Source organism: Triturus cristatus, chromosome 12, assembly GCF_964204655.1.
Source record: "Triturus cristatus chromosome 12, aTriCri1.1, whole genome shotgun sequence".
In the NCBI taxonomy this organism is placed as follows: Eukaryota; Metazoa; Chordata; class Amphibia; order Caudata; family Salamandridae; genus Triturus; species Triturus cristatus.
In genome coordinates this window covers 4,357,150-4,382,435 of record NC_140595.1, presented here as the reverse complement: position 1 = coordinate 4,382,435, position 25,286 = coordinate 4,357,150, and the positions used below count along the sequence as shown (strand labels likewise).

General features: G+C 46.9%; 1 protein-coding gene across 1 annotated transcript in view; it reads left to right on the top strand.

Moving 5' to 3' along the window:
* PWWP3A (PWWP domain containing 3A, DNA repair factor) overlaps nucleotides 1–25,286 on the top strand; it is a 66,514-nt gene that overhangs the window by 8,468 nt on the left and 32,760 nt on the right. Inside the window, exons 2-5 of the mRNA XM_085639306.1 lie at nucleotides 3,158–3,249; nucleotides 6,567–6,637; nucleotides 7,556–8,488; nucleotides 10,629–10,766. Of these exons, the coding sequence (XP_085495432.1) occupies nucleotides 3,158–3,249; nucleotides 6,567–6,637; nucleotides 7,556–8,488; nucleotides 10,629–10,766 (1,234 nt within the window). The remainder of the gene's footprint in view (nucleotides 1–3,157; nucleotides 3,250–6,566; nucleotides 6,638–7,555; nucleotides 8,489–10,628; nucleotides 10,767–25,286) is intronic.

Sequence of the window (25,286 nt, the reverse complement as noted above, 5' to 3'; positions counted from 1 at the left end):
CAAGGTGTTTGACACCACACACAATATGTTTGCATGCAGCCAGTCCAAAGTTAGCATTTACCGTTTGGTTATAATGCATTTAAGAGTATATGGTCAGGCTGCACCACTGACAACCCGGAGAAGAGATTCCGAAGGCTGCAGAGGGGCTCAGCTCATGCTTAGGCACCCTCTCACATCTAACCAAGCACCCTGCCTTCAGGATTGATAAGGCCTGCCATAAGGGTGACTGATAGGTTTCTATGTGCAGTGATAGGTGAGGTATAGTGAACCTATACCTCAGTAAGGGGTGCATGCACCACCTTACTCAGGCTGCAGTAGCAGACCTGTGGTGTCATTTTGGAGGGCTTTCCAGGGGTGGCATAATACATGCTTCAGCCCGTGGTAGGCCTCTGGGGTACCTATGCCCTGGGTACATAGTATACCATATACTAGGGACTTATAAGGGTACCCCAGAATCCAATCTGGAGTGTACATGTAATCAGTTTATCAGAGAAAGCAGATAGGTTGGGGGCAACCATGTAGTCTGATTCCACCTTCCTACACATATGTTTTACAGGGTTCATTCATTTGTTGTCTCCAGGTATCACCTAAGGTTATCACTGGTTTCCTTCGGGGTTTCAGCATGTACTAAGCTAAATTGGCTTTGTCTATTTTCCACGCTGCACTGTCGGCACCTAAGGCATTTCACATTTTTTGCTCGGCTACTCTTGGCTTTCTGGTCTGCCGGTTTATCATAACTCAGGTGTTTATGTATTATGTTGTAGCGAGCATCGCATCGTTTATTCACTGTATTATTTCTTGCATCAATGCTCAATACATGAGAATGGTAGATTTTTAAGCTACTACTGTTGCATGTCAGGACTTGAAGTATGTTATTGTGTAGGGGGGTCACACCCATGGTAGTGTTGCAGCCATACTGGTTTTGCAATTCAATAGATATGGGGCTCTCTATATGACACACGTACACGATTGGCACACTGGTGGTACTTTGCTTTTCAGTTTCTTAGTTTGTACCACTCCTAGCACATTGATATCATGCTTCGCGCTGTACGTCATACGAATTTGGCATGCACTGACATGCACGTTTTAAATTCGCATATTTCGCATATATCATTGGATTGCCCATGGTGGTTTTTGCATATGTCTAAATCTGCAGTTTTTGTATGATTTTCACCCCACACTAGTGTCGATAGGCTATGTATGCTGATGTTTAAACTCTGTCTCCCTGAAGTGAGACTTGTGAAAAAAACCTCCTTCTTATGTCTTCGTTCATGCTAGCCCCCAACACCACTTCTGTTGAGAGTTTGCCTTAACAGTAAAGATGCCCCGGATCCCAGAAAGGTGTGACTTTGTTGCTCTCCATACCACACCAGGTCAATCAATCAATCACATAATTTGTAAAGCGCACTACATACCCGGTAGGGTTTCAAGGCGCTGGGTGGGTGGTGGGGGGGGGGGGGGAGCTGCTGTTACTGGTCGAAGAGCCAGGTCTTGAGTTGTCTCCTGAAAGACAGCAGGTCTTCGGTTTGTCGCGGGTCGAGGGGGAGGGTGTTCCAGGTCTTGGCGGTGCGATGGGAGAAGGACCTGCCCCCGGAAGTGGTTCTCCGGATGCGTGGGACTGTGGCCAGGTCGTGGTCAGCGGAGGTTCCTGTTGGCTACGTAGAAGGAGAGTTGACTGTTGTGATAGGCAGGGCCGGTTTTGTGGAGTGCTTTGTGTGCGTGGACAAGGAGTTTGAAGGAGATTCTTTTGTCGACGGGGAGCCAGTGCAGGTTCCTCAGGTGGGGGATGATGTGGTTGCGGCGCGGGACGTCGAGGATCAGGCGTGCGGAGGCATTCTGGATTCTCTGTAATCTGCTGATGAGCTTGGACGGGGCTCTAGCGTAGAGGGCGTTTCCGTAGTCGAGTCTGATGCTGACTAGGGCCTGGGTGACTGTTTTCCTTGTGTTGGTCGGAATCCATCTGTAGATCTTGCGGAGCATGCGGAGGGTGTTTAAACAGGTGGAGGAAACTGCGTTGACTTGTTTGGTCATGGAGAGTTTCGAGTCGAGGAGGACTCCCAGGTTGCGTGCGTGGTCGGTGGGGGCCGGGGGGGACCCCAGTGAAATAGGCCACCAAGAGTCGTCCCATGCGGAGGGGTTGGATCCGAGGATGAGGGTCCCTTAAGAACACCAGATTCCACGGTGGAATTACAATTAATTAAATTAATAACCTGTTATAGAGCTGCTATATAACTTGTTTTATTGAACTAATTCTTGTGGCACTTTTATAAAGCGTCAGCATCTCCCAAAGGTCCAGGAGCGCTTTCGATTACCACCAGTTACTTCACACAAGTAACTTATTGCCCACACGTTTAAACCTGCTTTTCACATTTTTTTTTAGGGTCAGATTTTACATAGCACCAAAATCACCCGAAGGTACAGGAGCTCACAATATATTGCCTTTCTCAATAAACAAGTCATAACACTTTTACAGAGTTTCTTTAATTTGGTTTGCACAACTGCTCACCAAGTCAAAACTGTTTATTTTAGAGACTCAGGGTTGCCACTGAATTTGTTTTTTGCGGCTGCGGGCGCTATGTGCCTCCTCTGATTACTCACACGTATGGATAGAATTAAAGCTTATGTGGCTGCATTGTACCCACACCAGAATACATTCAACTCAAAGGAGAGCGCACAGAGCGTCTAAGTTAAATACTGATTTAGCTTTTCTTTCTTGCTTGTCCTCTGCGAGCCCCGACAGCCTGTCACGGTGGTGTGCCTACAGTGCTCCTCCCACATTTTCCCTTTAAGACATAAGTGGGTGGTATTTCTACTGCCTGTACTTTTTTATTTTTCTTACAAAGGTAATGGGGTTAAAAAGTAGTATCCTATTCCTCATGGGACAGGGCATGTTTTGTCCCTGCCAAAATGATGACCATTCCAGACACATTGTGTCCAGTACAATATATTTATTGCTTTTCTCAATAAACAAGTCATAACACTTTAACAGAGTTTCAGTAACTTATATTGCACAACTGCTTACCAAGCTACAACTTGCAACAAAAAACAGCATATTAATCACAAAGGCAAAATCTAATGCATTTCCCAATACTTGTTTATTGTGAGCTATTCCCTGAATTGCCCATGACTTCCTCTCTCCCCTCCCATCTTGGCCCAGATGCTGACAAAGATTGGTGCGTCCCGCAAGAAACATGCCTCGCACGACCCTTCCGAATCCCTGCAGGTGGAGCTCCTCGGGGCGAAAGAACAGTTAAGTGTCTCTGTTTATTGCAGTACTTGTGTTCAGTGACTAGGATGGGATCTTCGTGGGAAGGGCCGGGTAACGGGCAGGATACCTGGCAAAAGCATTGTAGCCTTCAGTGTTTTTCTGTGTCCTAGACCTACCAACACTTGTTACAGTGCCCTAGTAACCAGAAGCAAATAGTGTTTTGAAAAGTAATATTGTTGCCTGGGAAGTGTGTATTAGAGCCACGGTGACTGCTATGCTTAAAGTTACAGTTTGCGGCTGAGGGTTCCGCAGTGCCGGGGCAGAAGTGGCAAGGCAGGCCTTTTGCCAGTCCTCCACCCACACCACCAATGGCCTCCTTAACGCCCAAAATCCTCTGCCTGCAATAGTGATAAACACTCCTCTCCTGCAGTCGTCGTCCTGCAGTGTTGCTGGCCTCCTCTCTTGCTGTTCCTTCAATGCCAGTTACTATGGCCATGTCCCAATCCCCACAATCCTCCGCCTGCACCGAGGATGACCTCCTCATCTGTCAGCATTCCTGCGCTATCATTGACTGCTGTCTGTCATCTCACAATCCTCCGCCTGCACTGATGGCCTACGAGTCCCTCAGCATTCCTCCACTATCAGTGACTGCTGTCTGTCATCTCTCACTGTCCTCTGCCTGCACTGATGGCCTTCGAGTCTCTCAGCCTTCCTCCACTATCATTGACTGCTGTCTGTCATCTCACAATCCTCTGCCTGCACTGATGGCCTTCGAGTCCCTCAGCGTTTCTCCACTGTCTGTGACTGCTGTCTGTCATCTCTCACAATCCTCTGCCTGCACTGATGGCCTTCGAGTCCCTCAGCGTTTCTCCACTGTCTGTGACTGCTTTTTAGAAGAAAAGCAGAATTAACGGCGGACTTCAATGACTGCACCTCCTTACTATATTCCCGATTCGTATGAAATGGTTTTAAAAGTTAGTGACGGTGTGCAAGCAAACGCCCCAGCATCCGCCGTTAGTAGATGCCAAACTGCCAAGCAGAAAACTGAGAATTCGGAAAGGGTTTGGGGCGGTGCACCACCAATTGGCTCATCAATATATTACACCAAGTGGTCAGTAGTAGGTGGTTCAAAAAGTCTTTATTTTAAATTAAATTGATTGTCCAAACAAAGCCTCAGCCAACGCGTTTCGTTCACATTGAACTTCGTCAGGGCTGGAAGAATACAAAAAACATAACATAAATACACATAACATTTAAAACGTGCATTAAAAACACCATTTAAAAGTTGACACAAACTGAGAGAATACGCACAGGACAAATATTGAGTGTACCCTAGACAATTGGCATACAAATATTACTAAACACAACAATTTTTTTAGAAAACCACAATACGTGACAATACGAACTACAGCAATTGCATTGTTGTCACGGAAGGCGACAGTGTGCATCTGTGGTTCCGAAATAATAACGTTCTGAGTGACCCTTATTACATGTGAGTACAATTTAAACAGGAATACCCCTAACTTGAGCATAGTTACTATCGTTTTGAATCTGAAATATTGACTTTCTGAGAGACCCTTATTGTAAGTGAGTACAATTTGAGGTACCCCTAATTTGAGCGTGATTACCGTGGTTTTAAATCTGAATGCCCCATATTGTCATGTATAATTCACAGTATTTAATCAGAAATTTAGGGGAGGAGTTGGCGGGGGCATGTATGGACCTGTATAGTTAAAAAAAATTTTTGGTTTTCCCCATACTGTCAATGGGCTATCCCGTACAAAGGAAAAACAGGCTTGATTAGGGTAGAAAGGCAGGAAAGAAACTATGAAGCAGAACGTCCCCCTTAGGGAGACACGTACCATGAGTTGAAAGGCAAGTGAAAGGTAACTATACAGGTCCATACATGCCCCCGCCAACTCCTCCCCTAAATTTCTGATTAAATACTGTGAATTATACATGACAATATGGGGCATTCAGATTTAAAACCACGGTAATCACGCTCAAATTAGGGGTACCTCAAATTGTACTCACTTACAATAAGGGTCTCTCAGAAAGTCAATATTTCAGATTCAAAACGATAGTAACTATGCTCAAGTTAGGGGTATTCCTGTTTAAATTGTACTCACATGTAATAAGGGTCACTCAGAACGTTATTATTTCGGAACCACAGATGCACACTGTCGCCTTCCGTGACAACAATGCAATTGCTGTAGTTCGTATTGTCACGTATTGTGGTTTTCTAAAAAAATTGTTGTGTTTAGTAATATTTGTATGCCAATTGTCTAGGGTACACTCAATATTTGTCCTGTGCGTATTCTCTCAGTTTGTGTCAACTTTTAAATGGTGTTTTTAATGCACGTTTTAAATGTTATGTGTATTTATGTTATGTTTTTTGTATTCTTCCAGCCCTGACGAAGTTCAATGTGAACGAAACGCGTTGGCTGAGGCTTTGTTTGGACAATCAATTTAATTTAAAATAAAGACTTTTTGAACCACCTACTACTGACCACTTGGTGTAATATATTGATGAGCCAATTGGTGGTGCACCGCCCCAAACCCTTTCCGAATTCTCAGTTGTCTGTGACTGCTGTCTGTCATCTCTCACTGTCCTCTGCCTGCACTGATGGCCTTCGAGTCCCTCAGCGTTTCTCCACTGTCAGTGACTGCTGTCTGTCATCTCTCACTGTCCTCTGCCTGCACTGATGGCCTTCGAGTCCCTCAGCATTCCTCCACTATCAGTGACTGCTGTCTGTCATCTCCCACTGTCCTCCGCCTGCACTGATGACGGCCTCCTCATCTTTCGCTGTTCTTATACCTATAGCGACAGTGGCTTCTTGTCATCTGCCTGCAGTGATGCTGAACTCTGGCCATCTCCAGTCTTCGTCGAGTATGGAGCTAGCTTCCTCCTGTCTCGCCCTTCCTTCGCTGGCAGTTACGAAGGCCTGCAGTGACCGCTTCACATTACCCACACTCCTCCATCTTGAGAGATGATGGCCTTAAGTCACCTCTCTCTTTTCACCTTGGCAGTGAAGATGAACTCTCACCTTCAACACTACCCTGCCACCAGTGATGTTTGCCTCTTTATCGCTCCCCATTCCTCTGTAGATTTCTGCCCTCCTTATCTCACTAATCCTCTGCCCACAAGGACGCTGACCTCCTCATCTTCCCCCCCCCCCCCCCCCCACCTGCTGTACCGATCAGCTCCTCATCTCTCGCCTTTCCTCTCCCTACAGTAACTGGACCCAGAAGTTGCGTATCGTTGAGGTATGCACAGCCCTCCCAAGGGGCTGTAAGGAAGTATGTACAAAACACCATAATAAGTCAATAAAGTGTAGCTCTTTTGTTCTCTTTCCAGGATCAGCGTGCTTCGTAGGGACATTTTTCCTATGGAGAAGGCTAAAATTGAAGCTCTCGCCAGTGAGCTGGGTGAGTATCCTTGTGGAGGCAACCAAGCCTGAGAGATTTCAAAAGCAGCCCATTTGAGGATTTTTACCAATGCTGCTTGGTTGAGGGTAAACCAGGACACCATGACAGGGCCTTGTATAGGGAAAAGTTTCCATTTATGAAATTGTGAACAACGCTGTCAACTGTAGAATGAGGTGGACATGAGGCGGAGTACACAACCAGCATGGTGTGAGATGTAGGCTGCTTAAGTAATAAATACCAATGTAAGGTCAGTGGGGAGAGTGTAAGAGCAGTATGAGGTACATTGGACCTGGCTTGGTGTGTGAAGTACACAATAGGGTGCATCTGCCTTGGTGTGTGGAATACACAATAAGATGTAGGAGGTACATCGGATCTAGGGTGGTGTGTGAAGTACACAATAGGGTGTACCTGGGTTGGTGTTAAGTGTTGGTGTGAAGTACACAATCGGGTGTATGAGGTACACCAGATCTGAGTTTGTGGAGCGGAGTACACAATAGGATGTATGAGGTACATTGGATCTTGGTTGGTGTGCAGAATACACAGTAGCGTGTATGAGATGCATCGAATCTGGGTTGGTGAGCGGAGTACACAATAGGGTGTATGTGGTACATCAGATCTGGCTTGGTGTGCGGCGTACACAATATGATCTTTACAGTGTATTGCATCAGGCTCAGTCTGGGGAAGAACCCCTCATAATGACTCAGATGAGCTCAACTAAATGTGCACTTGAAGCTGTCCCAGAGGTGTGCATGGTTTCTTTTTGTAGAGGATCTGAGCCCTTCTACCATGTCATTGTAACGGATGGTCCTTCAGTTGTGTTGGGTTGGTGCAATACTCCTTTGCTACCTTTGGTTGAATGGACTTCCAGTTTGAACAGGGCTGCTGGTGTTAATTTAGCTGCTGTTTTATGTTTCCTAGATGAACGATCAAAGCAGCCGGTGGAAGAAATCACATACCGTAAGGCCCTTCGAATTGCTCTGGAAAATTTCAATAAGAACTTCAAGCGCACACGCTCTTCGCTTGATAAGGAAACTTCACCCACTGCTGCTCCGAATGTCCGCAAAGCCAAGCTTTCTCGTTCTGTGGCTTTAAATGGCTCTGCGACAGACCCTCTCAGTAAAGTTGTGAGAGCAGACACAAGTTCAGATGGGACTAGCGAGAGGCAAAGATCTCCTAACTTGTCGAGCAGCAGTACCAAAGCCTCTGTCAAACTTGAAAATAAGGCACCATTTATGGGTGAAAGCAAAGCAAGCTCAAGAAAAGCCTCTGATGCAAGGAGGGAGGATCCCTCTAGTACTCCAAAATCAAGAAAGCCAGCCCTCAAAGTGACAAAGGAGAAGAAAGCTGCCACCATTTCCTTAGACTTTACACCTTCTTCTCCTGGAGATGAGAAGAAACCGAAAACACCAAAGAAAAGCCTCAGAAACTCTCTTCAGTTGGATGGTCTTGCTACTGGGCCGTACAGCGTAAGTCTTGAGAATGTCCCAGTTTCGGGGTTCCGCCATTCCATTCCACCCACCCTCCTGAAAAAAGGTTCATGTACCAGCAGCCACACCCGCCATAAATCTGGGAACCTCTATGCAAACGATAACCCCTTTGAGGAGACAGACCGGCACGCGTTGATTGAGGCCCAGAATTCATCCTGTACGGATTGTGTGACAGGCAACCTAGGAAAATCACTTGTGACTTGTTCGCAGGGCTTGGAACAGAACAGATGCCAGAGTTGCCCGGACCCCTTCTCTTCTTCCATCTCCCAGACTAAGTCCTCTAGGGAGACTCGTCGGTCCGGGAGCTATGCCCTATGCAAACCCACAACATACCAACTTCCTGATTTCGAGGTGGATGAGAAAGGTACCACTGTTGATGGGCAGTGTTTCTTATACTGTCCAGAGATGCCCACGAGGCTTGGGCTGTATCACTGACGTCTTTTGTGTGCGCGCTGTCTGCAGGTCTCTTCTTTGGGCTCATATCCTTGTGTCTGGATACCAGTCTTGTGGATTCTTATCATGGTGTGCAAACGGGGAACTTCCTGCCTCCACATCTACACTGAGGGCTGGGTCTGTGTGTGCGTTGAGTTAACTGCTTGATTACAGGTTTCTTTTTTAAGACTGCATCCTTGCATGGCATGTTGGTCAGTAGAGATTCACATGTTGCACAATCATTCTATCCAGGGTGGTCTGAGTAAACACTCTGCTTAAAGGGCTACCTGTGATTGTACTGATAAGCCCTCCCTACTAGTCAGTTTGTTTCTTTGGATTGTTTGGTCGCTTGTCCTTGGCGTGAGCTCAGTCTCTCCTGCAAAGCTTCATTGTATTCCTTGGGTAAGCTGTTACCCTCTTCTGCAGCGCTGTGATTTTTTTGTTCCACGGCCAAGTGCCTGCTGTCTCCTTTGACGCAGTAGTCTTTGTCCGTTGAGTGAGATCCACTCTCTTGTAGTACTGTGTCCCTGGGAGAGTGCATGCTTTTGCCAGTAGGGGGGGTGTTGTTTTTCTCCCTTCGATGGGCACCAGCTGTCCCTGCAGGTATCCCTTGGGTGAGTGCCTGCAGGCCTGTAGTCATTGTCCCTTGGGTGAGTGCCTGCTGTCCCTTAAGGCCTGCCGTCTTTATCCCTTGTGTGAGTTCCTGCTGTCCCTTAAGGCCTGCCGTCTTTATCCCTTGTGTGAGTGCCTGCTGTCCCTTAAGGCCTGCCGTCTTTATCCCTTGTGTGAGTGCCTGCTGTCCCTTCAGGCCTGCCGTCTTTATCCCTTGTGTGAGTGCCTGCTGTCCCTCAAGGCCTGTAGTCGTAGTCCCTTGGGCGAGTGCCTGCAGACCTGTAGTCGTTGTCCCTTGGGTGAGTGCCTGCAGGTCTGTAGTCGTTGTCCCTTGGGTGAGTGCCTGTAGTCGTTGTCCCTTGGGTGAGTGCCTGCAGGTCTGTAGTCGTTGTCCCTTGGGTGAGTGCCTGCAGGTCTGTAGTCGTTGTCCCTTGGGTGAGTGCCTGCAGGCCTGTAGTCGTTGTCCCTTGGGTGAGTGCCTGCAGGCCTGTAGTCGTTGTCCCTTGGGTGAGTGCCTGCAGGCCTGTAGTCGTTGTCCCTTGGGTGAGTGCCTGCAGGCCTGTAGTCGTTGTCCCTTGGGTGAGTGCCTGCAGGCCTGTAGTCGTTGTCCCTTGGGTGAGTGCCTGCAGGCCTGTAGTCGTCTCTTGGGTGAGTGCATGCAGGTCTGTAGTCGTTGTCCCTTGGGTGAGTGCCTGCAGGCCTGTAGTCATTGTCCCTTGGGTGAGTGCCTGCAGGCCTGTAGTCATTGTCCCTTGGGTGAGTGCCTGCTGTCCCTTAAGGCCTGCCTTCTTTATCCCTTGGGTGAGTGCCTTCCGTCCCTGAAGGCTGTAGTCGTTGTCCCTTGGAAAATGATTGTTTTTCAGTTCATTATGTGAGAGAACATGTTTCTGGGTAGCTGGGAATGCTTTGGATATTTCCTACGAGACCGCCAATTAAGATTTGTGTAGCATTCTGTAAAATGCTCAGTGTTGGTAATGACCCTCCCTTTCGCTCGCTGTTCCTTTCGCCATTGTCTCATTTTCCTTCATTCAGTTTACTCCCTTCTGCTCACACTTGGTCTCTGTTGTTCATGCTGTCTGTTCCTTTCTTCATCGAGCGATCTCTCATCGTCTTTTTTCCCTTCTCGTTTAATTCCTCCTGGCCTCCCCATGTCCTTCCTGAATGTTTACATCTCACAGTGCTGTTCTTCCTGCGTTTCCTTTCTCTCCACCATAGCACCATACATTAACCCTGCTTGCCTTTCCCTCTTTCCATGCCCGCTCATCTTTCCTACTTTTTAATGTTGTTGTGTAAGCTCCATGTTCAGCATTTCACTCTTTCCATAAGGTTGTCTCCTTGCTGCTGTATTTAAATTAGTCCTTGTTTGAACTGTGTCTGTAGTGATGGAATATTTCCATCAGAAACATTTTGTTAGCGAGTGATGCTGTGCTGAAATAAGTCTCATTTAAATTCATTGACAGACGTGATGTCCTCTGATCTGTCTGTGGACTTTAGCTCGCCAGAGTGTCAAAGCCATCCCTCTTCCTGGGTGCAGGGAGAGGCTGAGGACGACTACGATGATGACGACGAAGAGTTGCCAAGTATTCTCCTGCAGCAAGGTGAGTTGCTGAGATTAGACAAGAGAGCTCAGTGTAATGTTCTTCACTTCCAGCTGAAAGAACCTGGTAGAGAGTGTAGTGGTTTACAGGCAAAATAACACAGTGTAGACTTTTCATTTTTAGGCAAGAGAACCTGGTATAGTGCTAAATCATTTACGGGCAAGAGAAATGGGTATAGTGCTAAATCATTTACGGGCAAGAGAAATGGTAATAGTGCTAAATCGTTTACGGGCAAGAGAAATGGTAATAGTGCTAAATCGTTTACAGGCAAAAGAAACACGTATAGTGCTAAATCATTTACGGGCAAGAGAACCACGTATGGTGCTAAATCCTTTACGGACAAGAGAAATGATAAATAGTGCTAAATCATTTACGGGCAAGAGAAATGGGTATAGTGCTAAATCATTTACGGGCAAGAGAAATGGGTATAGTGCTAAATCATTTACGGGCAAGAGAAATGCTAATAGTGCTAAATCGTTTACAGGCAAAAGAAACACGTATAGTGCTAAATCATTTACGGGCAAGAGAACCACGTATGGTGCTAAATCATTTACGGGCAAGAGAAATGGTAATAGTACTTAATCATTTACAGGCAAGAGAAATGGGCATAGTGCTAAATCCTTTACAGGCAAGAGACCCATGCATAGTGCTAAATCATTTACGGGCAAGAGAAATAGGTATAGTGCTAAATCATTTACAGGCAAGAGAAATGGGTATGGTGCTAAATCATTTACGGGCAAGAGAAATGGGAATAGTGCTGAATCCTTCAAAGGCAACAGATCCAGGTATAGTGTTATTTACTGGCGAGAGAACCCAGTATAGTGTTTGTCATTTAGCAGCCAGTAAACTATCAATCATTTACGGGTATAGTCCTCAGTCATTTATAGGTAAGTCTGTGTTGGAGCTCAGTCATTTTCAGGTGAGAATGTAATGTACAAGTAAGTAATTTGCGGGTGTGGCCCATTACGGAGTAGAGTCCTTTACAGGTGCAAGCCCAGTCTCGTGCTAAGCCATTTACAGCTGAGATCCCAGTATAGTGCCCAATTATTTACAGGTGAGTGCAATATAGAGCTCGGTGATTTACAGGTGCGAAGTGTAGGTCTAAGTTATTTGCAGGTAAGAGTCCTGCATAGTGCTCCGCCATTCACAGTTGAGGTCTAGTATCGAGCTTAGGGTCCAATGTAGAGTTCTCTGTCACAAACAGGACTGAGCACCCTGTCCGCCCAACCGACTGTTAACCTACCCTGTTCTGGGGGGGCCCCAGCCAGCGGGATTCCTTTGATAGAAATCTTCCTCAGACAGCCTCATGGAGTAGGGGCCATCGGAGAAAGAAAAGGCATGACACCACATGCCCTATTTGGAATGTACATGTGATGTCCTTTCTTTCCCTGTACTTCACTGCTCATCCCCAGGTAAAACTTGACACTGAGTGACAGAACAAAACAGTGACACCCACCCTTGGGGGACAAAGGGGGATGGAAAGGGAGTGGGTACTCGCTGTATACGGCCATTAGAAAAATAACAACTTTGAAAAGATAGTTGTTTGGCTGTCAAAACTGACGGCTGTCTACCAAATGTTTGTACCTTAACAGGAACTGCCATGACAGCCGTGCCTGTAGAGCACAGAGATCAACACTGAGCCACCGGTGATCTCTAACTTCGAGCGTTTGTTTCTGGAAAACGAAAATGTTTGATGTGTGTTCAACTAAAAGATGGCGGCTGTGCAACATACTTTTCAGTGCCCTTCAAAGATTCCACCGTAGCAACGACTCCTGTAAATGTACTGAGATCACTGCCGGGCTGGCAGTGATCTCTGGAGTCGACAGAAGGCTTTCTGGCTGGGGTGGTGGAGGCGATGACCTCTGCCACTAAGATGGACTGTGGGCCTCTTCCAGAGCCTGGCATGATGCTTAGCCATTTACAGGTGAGAGCACAGTATAGTGTTAAATCATTTGCAGGCACGAGAACCTATTATAGTGCTTAGTCATTTACAGATGAGAGCCTGGAATAAAGGTCAGCCATTTGTAGATGTTTTAGTGTAGTGCTTAGTCATTTACAGGTGAGAGCCTAGTTTACTCCTTAGTCGTTTACAGGCGAAAGCCTAGTATAGTGCTTAGTCGTTTACAGGCGAGAGCCTAGTATAGTAGTTAAGTAATTTTAAGTACATTTATATAGAGCTACATATACCCGAGGGTGTCTTGGAGCTAATAGTAGGCAAAGTACAGGAGCATTCTGAGACGAATAGATTACAGGTTGAAAAGCCATGTCTTGAGAAGCTTTCTGAAAGCCAGCAGAGAGGGAGAAGCTCTAATTTGGAGAGAAAGGGTGTTCCAAAGTCTGGTAGCTCCTGCATGGAAACTATTTCCTCCCCATCTGGCTTTTTTAAACCTGGACTGGGTAACTGTATACAAGCCCAGTGATCTAAGGTTCCTCTTGGGGGTATACCATGAGATCGACTTTATCAAGACTTCTGTACCTATGCCATGTAGAGCCTTATAAGTGAGACAGAGAGTTTTGAATTTGATGCGATTTCTGACCGTCAGCTAGTGTAATTCTTTAATGGCCGAGGTAGCAGACTGATATTTTGACCGGTTGAGCAGGACTCTAGCTGCTCAGTTCTGTAGAACCTGCAATTTATTTAAAAATGGATTCTGTAAATTGGTATATAGACCATTGCAATAATCAATTCTAGACAAAATGAGAGCAGAGATAACTGTTTTCCTCGTGCTAGCTGGAATATAGGACAGAATCTTTCTGATTAATCTTAGCAGATTATTGGAGGTGGATAACTTGTTTACTAATATTAAGTTTGTCATCCAGAATCACTCCAAGGCTTTTAACCTTAGTAGAGGGAGTGGTAAGTGGGCCAGTATCTGGTGGCCAGCAGTCCGGAGTCCAAAAGCAGGGATCATTTCCGAAGAACATCACTTCTGTCTTTTCTGAATTCAACTTCATGCAATGTCTGCCCATCCAGGTGCCGGTTTCTTTCATGCAGCAGTATAGCTGTGCATTCGCATTACTGGCTTTATTTGCCGCAGTTACCACGATATGAGTTTCATCAGAGTATGAGGTGAGTGAGAGAACGAAAGATTGAATCAGAGAAGCAAGCTCAGCCACATAGAGATTGACTAGTGAGGGGCTGAGCGAGGACCCCTGTGGCACTCCACACGAAAGTGGCAAGGTTTTACATCTCAATTTATCATGCATCACAATGTTTTCTCTATTAGTGAAAAATGATCTAAATAGGTCTCAAGCTACTCCCTTGACACCCATGGTCTTAAGGCGATGACAAAGTGTTAAGTGATCCACATGCCGCAGATAGATCCAACAGGATCAGAGCAGCATTTCCTCCAGCACCAAGAGTGCTTTTGAGTTGGTCTGTGGCTTTGATCAGTGCTGTCTCGGCACTATATTCTGATCTAAAGCCGCAGTGAGTTGCATTGAGGAAGCTGTGATCCTTCATGAATTGAGTAAGATGGTGTAGGAAGGTGGATATCTGACTATGGTTACCCCCAACTTTTTGCCTAGTGTCTAGCTGGTTTTTCGACTTAGTTGGCCTGAGATCCTGCCATTCAGGGTCTCAGGCTGTCTGCTCTCTCTTTAAAATGGACTCCATGTACCCTAGGTACATAACCAATTGGTAAGGATCACCTTATTGGACCCTGTACAGTGTACCCTAGGTACCCAGGGCATAGGTGTACCCTAGGCCTCCCAGGGGCTGCAGCATGTATTATGCCACCCCTGGTCTGGCCTTCCAATCAGACACAACTGGCTGATCACTCAGCTGGGGCAAGGTCGTGTAATCACCCCTTGCTTAGATATAGTATGCCTATATCTACCCTTATATATAGACACATGTGTACCTATCAGTCACTCCTATGGCAGGCCTTAACAATCCTGGAGGCAGAGTGCTTGGTAACATGTGAGATGGTGCTCTAGCATGAGCTGAGCCTGTCTGCAGCTTTCGGAACCATGTCCTTATAGCTGTTCTATGATATAGCCTACCATATACTCTTAAAGTGCCTTATAATCTTAGACGGTTATGGTAACTATGGTTTGGCTTTATCAAAACATGTCGTGTAAGGTGTCTAACACTTTGGAATAATACCCCCATACCATCTCTGGTGATGAGGATATTATTCCTCCCTTCTAGAGGGAGAGACATGTTAAAATCCTACTTTGCTGTTTAACTCTAACCAAAGCCTCAGCATCGCAAAATGGATGCTGCTGCCACAGACACAAGTCTGACCTCCTGCTGCTGGGAGTGATCCCAGCCAGGGAGGCCTGGACAATAGGTTTCCTGCTTGGGGAGGTGCTAGCACCTCCCCAGACAGCCTTTAGTGTATTGGGGCAGGGTGGGCTGAAAGGAATGAGACATGCCTGGGGCACACAAGGTGTTCCTTGCATAGTCCAGTTCAAACCGGCGCTGGGGCACTCCAGCCCCAGCTCTGGCGCGAAACTGGACAAAGGGAAGTGGGTGTAACCACCCCCTCCCAGGTCCCACCCATAAGGCGTGACCTAGCAGGTATCCCAGCCCCCCAGATTAGTATAAGAGTGGGAGTTGGGCCTCAAGACTTTAGATTATCCTGAACCTGCAAAACTGAACAGAAACTCTGGACCTTCGACATTCGACGAAAGAAGAAGACTGAAGAATCTCCCTTGTAGCCAAGGAGTGGCTACCCTGTGCAAACAGGCACCATCAAGAGACTACCCTTTGCTTTGCCCACGTTCTACGAGGAACCGACTGCAGAGCCTGACCAGAGCCTTGACTTCCAGACTTCTCCGACCCTGATCCACATCGACAGCAAAGCTGAGATCCGTGGAGGCGACGAGCGACGTGGGACCGGCTACCTGGAAAAAGTGGCTAGTAACTTAAAGCGCAGCTTCTGAGGTACCCTCGAAGTTGTGCACCGGGGATTGAGAAGCCCCAACCCCAAGCACCATCTGCACCGAAGATCAGCCCCCCACACTCCACGAGTCCTGCGTGGGGCCCTTCAGCATTTTCCTGCTTGCCGCGTCTGTCCGGTTGCTTGCCCGCTGGCTAGTGGCCTTTGTGACGACGCACCCTGAAATCTTCTGCGCTGGTTTGGCTCCTCCAGACTGGCTCCCGCTTCTCTGCAAAGAAGAAGCACCCCAGACCTTCCTGGTCTGCACCAGAAGCAAGTCCTTTGTTCTTCGTGGGTTCCGCTTGCCAAGGCTTGGTGAGTCCTAGTCCAACTTCGCCGCCGCCGACAGCAAGAGCCTTCGTGGGACAGCTCGCCTCCTGGTCCTGGTCGTCCTCGACGCTTCCTGGTCCTCCTGGCTGCAGCGACAAGCTTCACCTTCACCTGCAATCTTCACGACATCGCCTGGTTCCTTCCTGGTTCCACGTGGTCACTGGCTAGTGACCTTGACTCTGTCCCTTCTGCTTGCAGGTCTCCTCTCTTCTTGATCCCAGCCTTGGGATCCACCGGACACTCTTCACTGACTGCCTGTCAGCATCTTTCTTCAGGCATCCATAGGAGTCGACGACGAAAACCAACGCATCTTCACCCCTATGCACCCACAGCCTGTGGGCTAGGTAACTTGGGTACTCCGGTGCTCATCAGGATAGTGACTATCCTAGTGTCTAGTTTTCAAGTCTCAACTTCCTAGCTACTCCGGAAGTGTCCTAAATCTACCGTTTTCTAAACTGTACTATTGCTAATGACTTTTACGCATTACGCGTGAGTGTTTCCACTCTGCACACGAATCCCGTGGGCCTCCCACTTCCTAACTAACGCTAGTGTAGTGTAGCCCCAGCGATTGCCTAGGCCTAGGCCTATTCTATTTCCGTGACAGTGGTCCTTATACCACTTACTTAGTATATGGTTTGCGTGGCCCCTAGGGCTTAACTGTATTACTTACCTGTGTGACTTAATGTATGCTTAAATAAGACTGTGTTGTACTTACCTCTAATCTCATAAAGAGTGCTGAGGGTTTGACTAGAATAAATACACTTTATTTTATATATATATCTGTTGTGGTGTCCTTTCATTTGGTATTCAAGGGATTATATATGGTATCACAGCTGGCTTCACATGCCATTCAGAGTTTAGCCTAAGACTGCTCTTGTCCATGCTACCACTAGGATAGCTGGTCTATAAGGTTGACTTTACAACCAATCACCATAAGGGTATTTGGACTGATGTAAGGTGTACACTAGAACTAGTGACATCATACATCAGGCCAACTTCTCACAGATGGGAATTCATGATATTTTCAATAAGTTTGGCCAGAAGAGGGAGCTTAGAAATAGGTTGATTGATGGAACAAGTATCTTGGTCGAGATTAGAGTTTTTTAGAAGCGGAAGAATGATCGCTGCCTTCCATGCTGAAGGAAAAATTCCTGTTTGGAACATGGAATTGAAGATGTTGACCAAGAATTTTGCTGTGGGTTCATAAATTTGTTTAAGCATTGAGAATTGACATGGATCGCTTGGCGATCCTGATTTAGTAGTCCTGATAAGATGTTCCACTTGCGATGGGGTAACTAGGTTAAAGTTGAAAGTGTCCGCATGAGTGGTAGCAGTTACTGAGGATTGATGAGAGGTGGGGTAAAAATTGCCTGATGCACTGAAAGTATCGAAAATAAGCTCTACCTTGTTGTTAAAATAAAAGACGAGATCAGATCGTCACAAAAGGTTTGACTACGGGTGCGTCCCTTAGCTGCTGAGACTTTCATCAGTTTGTTAACTTCTTTAAAGAGTTCCCTAGGTGAGTTGCTAGACTGTTCAATTTGAGCTGTAAAATATTTTGTTCGAGGCATATGAGCTGCAGATCACACACTGTGCATAGATCGCCATCTGGTGTTGGGCCCGGATGTTTGCACTTTGTTATTGTCTTGTAAGAAGTCTTTGGAAGTCACAAGATAGGTGACTCCTCCTTTGGACAATAGTGCGCATGGGCATCAACTCCATAGTCAGATTGTTTTTTTTTCCGCCATCGGGTTCGGATGTGTTCATTGCGCTCCAGTTCGGTGTCGTTACCGATCTACTTTTCGACACGAAATCATTCACCCATTCTTCGGTATTGGTTCGATCGCGTTCCCATTCGGCGCACATCTCTTCATACTTGAATTCTTAGAATCCGGTCGTCGACGCAGGCCTTCAGACCTACCGGCGCCATTAGGCCTTGGGCTCATGGCAAGGACTCCTTTCAAAAAGTGTCCTAAATGTGGATCCAAGTTTCCACACGCCGATCTTCATGAGGTGTGTAACCTCTGACTTTCACCTGAGCACGAGGCCAAAGACTGTCCAGCTTGTGCCTCTTTCCTCTCCAAGAAGACAATTCGGGATCGTCGAGCTCAAAGAACCATGGCTCGATCATCGACATCGACTCCGGACGACATCTTCCAGGAAGGCATCAAAGTACCGGAGCAGGAGCAGATCCAAGAGGGCAACATTAGCGCCTCTGAAGCAGACTACTTTGACGTTGAAGACATCGATCCGGGGCAGTGGGTCGTAAATACTGACGTCGAACCCGTTCCCAAAAAGGCTTCGGTCACACCATCAGGCCTAGGTGCACACCGGGACAAAACTTCTCATGCCCCACCTTCGGGCTCGAAAAGAAGTCGATACATAAGCCTTCAGGCCACTGTGGATCAAGCCGGCCTGCCGTTGGTGCCGAAACCCCATCCCCGGCACCAAAGAAGAAGCCACTGCCTTCCTCCGCACCAACGCCTGGTTCCATATCGGCGCCTTCGGCACCGAAATCCACTGGTGCTAACGTCTTGGCTCCGAACAAATCGTCGGAACCAAGTAAACACACGGTTCCAAAGACCTCGGGTGCTCAGCCTTTGGAGTCCAAAAAACCCTCGGAACCAAAGAAACAACCTGTGCCGAAGACCCCACCGGAACCCAGGAAAACTTCCGATTCCTGGCCTAAGGAGCATAAAAGGACTCCGAAACTTGTGCCACACAAACAATCGGACCCGAAAAAATCGGCACTGAAACAACATACTCCAGAGGAGGAGCTTTTTTGACCTGATCCAACCCAAAAAAACTCTTCAAAAAGACCCCAAGACAGGTCAACTTATACTTAGTCCTTCCAGGAAAAGGAAAATGGACAAACTTGTACCAGCTCCACGTCCTTTAAAGAAGAGAGACATTACAACTTCTACTTTAAGGATTCCTTCTCCACCTCCTCCTCCACACCACTCTCCTATCCCATCTCCAGTGCCCTCACCATCTCCTCCACCTCAGGATGATGACGACGACTCTGAGGACGAAGGAGATGATCAACCCTTAGGGGAACCTAGTCCTCCTGGTACCCCAAAAGACCCATGGGACGATTATGGGGACATCTGACACCAGATGTCCCCGACACACCACAGGATGACCTCTACCCATCTAGTCCATCCACTCGAGAAGATACTATAGGGTTCACTCAGCTCATACACAGAGCAGCAGAATACCACGGTGTGAACTTACACACAGACCCTGTAGAGCAAGATTTCCTCATGGGCACTTTTGCACCATCCCAAAGGTCCATTTCCATTCTCCCAATGTTAAAAGGGATAATCAAACCCGCACCTGAAGTGTTTAAGGATCCTGTAAGGGCCAGAGTCATTAACCCCAGGGTAGAAAAGAAGTACAAATCTGCCCCCAGCAGACCCTGTTTATATTAAAGGTCAGGTACCCTTGGATTCCTTAGTGGTCGCCAACGCCAGGAAAAGGGCTAACTCCCAAACCACAGGAGATGCTCCACCTCCTGATAAGGAGTCAAAACTTCTGGACGCATCTGGTAAAAGAACAGCGTCCCAAGCAGCCAACATATGGAGAATTGCCAACACACAGGCTTTGCTGGCTAGGTATGATAGGGCACACTTCGACGAGCTTGAGACCCTACTACAACACCTTCCAGATCAATATAAAACGCGATCCAATGATCTCATCCAGGAAGGCAAGCTCCTTACCAATACCTCCATTCGTTGTGCTCTGGATGCTGCAGACACAGCATCCAGAGCTATTAATACCAGGGTCCTTTTACGCAGACATGCGTGGCTACGCATTTCGGGCTTCAAACCTGAGGTTCAAACTACCATTTAAAATCAACCATTTGACCAGGAACACTTATTTGGGCCCACTGTAGATTCATCTCTAGAGAAGATGAAGAAGGATACTGACACTGCCAAATCAATGGGAGTTCCTTTCGTCGCAACTCTCTTATAGGGGCGGCTCTAGAGGTTTTACCACTGATAACCCCTCCACTTCCTGCAAGAGTCCCTTCCAGACCTCATCTAACCGAGGCTATTACAGAGGAGGCTACAGGGGCAATAACAAGGGTAGAGGCAAAACAACCAATACTCGCACCGCCTCCACCCCTAAACAATTACTTCTTTCCACTCCCCCGGACCACTCTACTCCGGTCAGGGGGGAAGATTGCTATAGTTCCTACCTGTCTGGAACAACATTATCACGGGCAGGTGGGTGAGACAAATCATCCAATCAGGTTATTGCCTAGAGCTCACTTCAACTCCCCCAAACATACCACCCAAACAGCGTCCAATGTCAGCAGAGCACTTAACGCTTCTAAAACAAGAGGTGCTTTCCCTCCTAGAAAAACATGCCATAGAACAAGTTCCCCTTCATTACCAAAACACAGGGGTTTACTCGCTGTACTTTCTCATTCCAAGGAACCCCAAGGACCCATCTTGGACCTCAGACCATTAAACCTCTACATACAATCAGACCATTTCCATATCATCACTCTTCAACAGGTCGTCCCTCTACTCAAACAGGGCGACTTCCTTGCCACCTTAGATCTCAAGGACGCCTACTTCCACATTCCCATTCACCCTGATCACAGGAAATATCTTCGGTTTGTCGTGGACAGTCAACATTACCAGTTCAAGGTTCTCCCATTCGGAGTCACCACGGCACCCAGAGTCTTCACAAAATGATCTATTTCTGTTTCTCACAAAACTCCATCATTTCACTTCTTGGAGAAAAAAACAATCTGACGATGGAGTCGATGCCCATGCGCACTATTGTCCAAAAGAGGAGTCCCCTATCTCGTGACTTCCAGAGACTTCTTCCAAGACAATAACAAAGTGCAAACATCCGGGCACAACACCAGATGGCGATCTATGCACAGAGTGTGGATCTGCAGATCTACATGCCAAGAACAGATGCATACTGGTAAGTAGCATTTTCATTTTTTCCTTGAACAAAATAATGTTATATTTGGCTAGGGCAGATTTGTTTAGTTCTGTTTCATGCGTTTCATAATTTAGCCCCCATCTTCTCTCATGTTTTCTACATTTTTGTTTTTCTGTTTAGAGTGCCTCTGTATACCAGGGTTTGGAGGGCTTGTATCTCTTGCATTTAATGGATTTCCAGGGGGGTGAATTTTGTGAGGGCACTGTTAAGACAGGTCAGATAGTCCTGGGCAGATGTTCCAGGGTCAGGTAAAGATGGGGGTAAATCGTCAGATAGTTGGGCCTCAAGATGGCTTAAGTTTATTTTTCCAAGCTCTTTAGAGTTGGACTGTCTGGCAGCTTGGTATTTGGGGTTGCCTTGGTGTCTGAGTTCAAAGATAATGGCAGAATGGTCGTACAAGGGGAGAGTAAAAGTCTCTGGGTTGGCAACCAGATCATGGTTGTTAAATATGGCGTCTAGAGTATGACCAGCTGTATGAGTGGGAGTCTGGAGCCCGGAGTTATTCATGGTTTCCAAGGGGTCTCTAGAGTCTTTAGCTTCCCTTTAGTCCAGATGAAAATTTAAGTCGATCGTTGATTGAGTTACAAACCAAGCTTTTAAGTAGTATGCTAATAGAATTAAGAAATCTGCTTCTCTGGCCATGACGGCGATAGACGAGTAACCCTCTAAATGATTTGTTTTTGGTTACTTCGGACCAGTACGATAGTGCCTCACAGTCCTCATTTGATGGGGCAGCAATTCTTGCTTTAATCTGGTTCCTGTAAATCATTCCCAGTCCCTCTTCTCTTTTTATTGGTTGATCAAGTCTGAATATAGTGAAATCAGGGGGAACTGCGGATTAGAGATCTGGTGTAGTCGAACTGTTGGCCCAAGTTTCATTAATAAACAGAATATCCAACTGGTGAGAATCTATAAACATGGCTATTTCTGTAGCATGTCTGACCAAGGAGTGGGGATTAACCAGTGCACATCGGCATAATTGAGGAAGGTGAATATCTAGTTTACAGGTGAGAGCCTACTTTAGTCCTTAGTCATTTACAGGTGAGAGCCCAGTGTGGTCCTTTGTCGTTTACAGGTGAGAGCCTACAGGTGAGAGCCTAGTATAGTCGTTTACAGGTGAGAGCCTAGTATAGTCGTTTACAGGTGAGAGCCTAGTATAGTCGTTTACAGGTGAGAGCATAATATAGTCGTTTACAGGTGAGAGCCTAGTATAGTCCTTAGTCGTTTACAGGTGAGAGCCTAGTGTGGTCCTTAGTCCTTTACGGGTGAGAGCCTATAGTCCTTAGTCGTTTACGGGTGAGAGCCTAGTGTGGTCCTTAGTCGTTTACAGGTGAGAGCCTAGTATAGTCCTTAGTCATTTACAGGTGAGAGCCTAGTATAGTCCTTAGTCATTTACAGGTGAGAGCCTAGTATAGTCCTTAGTCGTTTACAGGTGCGAGCCTAGTGTGGTCCTTAGTCGTTTACAGGTGAGAGCCTAGTATAGTCTTTTGCATGTGAGAGCCTAGTATAGTCCTTATTCGTTTACAGGTGAGAGCCTAGTATAGATGCGAGCCTAGTGTGGTCCTTAATCGTTTACAGGTGCGAGCCTAGTGTGGTCCTTAGTCGTTTACAGGTGAGAGCCTAGTATTGTCGTTTGCAGGTGAGAGCCTAGTATAGTCATTTGCAGGCGAGAGCCGCCTAGTATAGTCTTTTGCAGGCGAGAGCCTAGTATAGTCCTTAGTCATTTACAGGTGAGAGCCTAGTATAGTCCTTAGTCATTTACAGGTGAGAGCCTAGTATAGTTCTTAGTCGTTTACAGGTGCGAGCCTCGTGTGGTCCTTAGTCGTTTACAGGTGAGAGCCTAGTATAGTCGTTTGCAGGTGAGAGCCTAGTATAGTCGTTTGCAGGTGAGAGTCTAGTATAGACGTTTACAGATGAGTCTAGTATAGTCCTTAGTAGTTTACAGGTGAGAGCCTAGTGTCGTCCTTAGTCGTTTACAGGTGAGAACCTAGTATAGTCGTTTACCGGTGAGAGCCTAGTATAGTCATTTGCAGGCGAGAGCCTAGTAGAGTCCTTAGTCATTTACAGGTGAGGAGCCTAGTATAGATGAGAGCCTAGTATAGTCCTTAGTCGTTTACAGGCGAGAGCCTAGTATAGTTGTATATAGGTGAGAGCCTAGTATAGTTGTATATAGGTGAGAGCCTAGTATAGTTGTATATAGGTGAGAGCCTAGTATAGTTGTTTATAGGTGAGAGCCTAGTATAGTTGTTTATAGGCGAGAGCCTAGTATAGTAGTTTGCAGACGAGAGCCTAGTATAGAGTTGTTTACAGGCGAGAGCCTAGTATAGTCGTTTACAGGCGAGAGCCTAGTATAGTCGTTTACAGGCGAGAGCCTAGTATAGTCGTTTACAGGCGAGAGCCTAGTATAGTCGTTTACAGGCAAGAGCCTAGTATAGTCGTTTGCAGGTGAGAGCCTAGTATAGTCCTTATTCGTTTACAGGTGAGAGCCTACTATAGATGCGAGCCTAGTGTGGTCCTTAATCGTTTACAGGTGCGAGCCTAATGTGGTCCTTAGTCGTTTGCAGGTGAGAGCCTAGTATAGTCGTTTGCAGGCGAGAGCCGCCTAGTATAGTCGTTTGCAGGCGAGAGCCGCCTAGTATAGTCTTTTGCAGGCGAGAGCCTAGTATAGTCCTTAGTCGTTTACAGGTGAGAACCTAGTATAGTCGTTTACCGGTGAGAGCCTAGTATAGTCGTTTACCGGTGAGAGCCTAGTATAGTCGTTTGCAGGCGAGAGCCTAGTAGAGTCCTTAGTCATTTACAGGTGAGGAGCCTAGTATAGATGAGAGCCTAGTATAGTCCTGTATAGTCCTTAGTCGTTTACAGGCGAGAGCCTAGTATAGTTGTATATAGGTGAGAGCCTAGTATAGTTGTATATAGGTGAGAGCCTAGTATAGTTGTTTATAGGTGAGAGCCTAGTATAGTTGTTTATAGGCGAGAGCCTAGTATAGTAGTTTGCAGACGAGAGCCTAGTATAGAGTCATTTACAGGCGAGAGCCTAGTATAGTCGTTTACAGGCGAGAGCCTAGTATAGTCGTTTGCAGATGAGAGCCTAGTATAGTCCTTATTCGTTTACAGGTGAGAGCCTAGTATAGATGCGAGCCTAGTGTGGTCCTTAATCGTTTACAGGTGCGAGCCTAATGTGGTCCTTAGTCGTTTGCAGGTGAGAGCCTAGTATAGTCGTTTGCAGGTGAGAGCCTAGTATAGTCGTTTGCAGGCGAGAGCCGCCTAGTATAGTCTTTTGCAGGCGAGAGCCTAGTATAGTCCTTAGTCATTTACAAGTGAGAGCCTAGTATAGATGAGAGCCTAGTGTAGTCCTGTATAGTCCTTAGTCGTTTACAGGCGAGAGCCTAGTATAGCTGCTTATAGGTGAGAGCCTAGTATAGTAGTTTGCAGGCGAGAGCCTAGTATAGAGTCGTTTGCAGGCGAGCGCCTAGTATAGAGTCGTTTGCTGGCGAGAGCCTAGAATAGAGTCGTTTGCAGGCGAGAGCCTAGTATAGAGTCGTTTGCAGGCGAGAGCCTAGTATAGAGTCGTTTGCAGGCGAGAGCCTAGTATAGAGTCGTTTGCAGGCGAGAGCCTAGTATAGAGTCGTTTGCAGGCGAGAGCCTAGTATAGAGTCGTTTGCAGGCGAGAGCCTAGTATAGAGTCGTTTGCAGGCGAGAGCCTAGTATAGAGTCGTTTGCAGGCGAGAGCCTAGTATAGAGTCGTTTGCAGGCGAGAGCCTAGTATAGAGTCGTTTGCAGGCGAGAGCCTAGTATAGAGTCGTTTGCAGGCGAGAGCCTAGTATAGAGTCGTTTGCAGGCGAGAGCCTAGTATAGAGTCGTTTGCAGGCGAGAGCCTAGTATAGAGTCGTTTGCAGGCGAGAGCCTAGTATAGAGTCGTTTGCAGGCGAGAGCCTAGTATAGAGTCGTTTGCAGGCGAGAGCCTAGTATAGTCTTGTTTGCAGGCGAGAGCCTAGTATAGAGTCGTTTGCAGGCGAGAGCCTAGTATAGAGTCGTTTGCAGGCGAGAGCCTAGTATAGAGTCGTTTGCAGGCGAGAGCCTAGTATAGAGTCGTTTGCAGGCGAGAGCTTAGTATAGAGTCGTTTGCAGGCGAGAGCTTAGTATAGAGATGTTTGCAGGCGAGTGCCTAGTATAGAGTCGTTTGCAGGCGAGAGCCTAGTATAGAGTCGTTTGCAGGCGAGAGCCTAGTATAGAGTCGTTTGCAGGCGAGAGCCTAGTATAGAGTCGTTTGCAGGCGAGAGCCTAGTATAGAGTCGTTTGCAGGCGAGAGCCTAGTATAGAGTCGTTTGCAGGCGAGAGC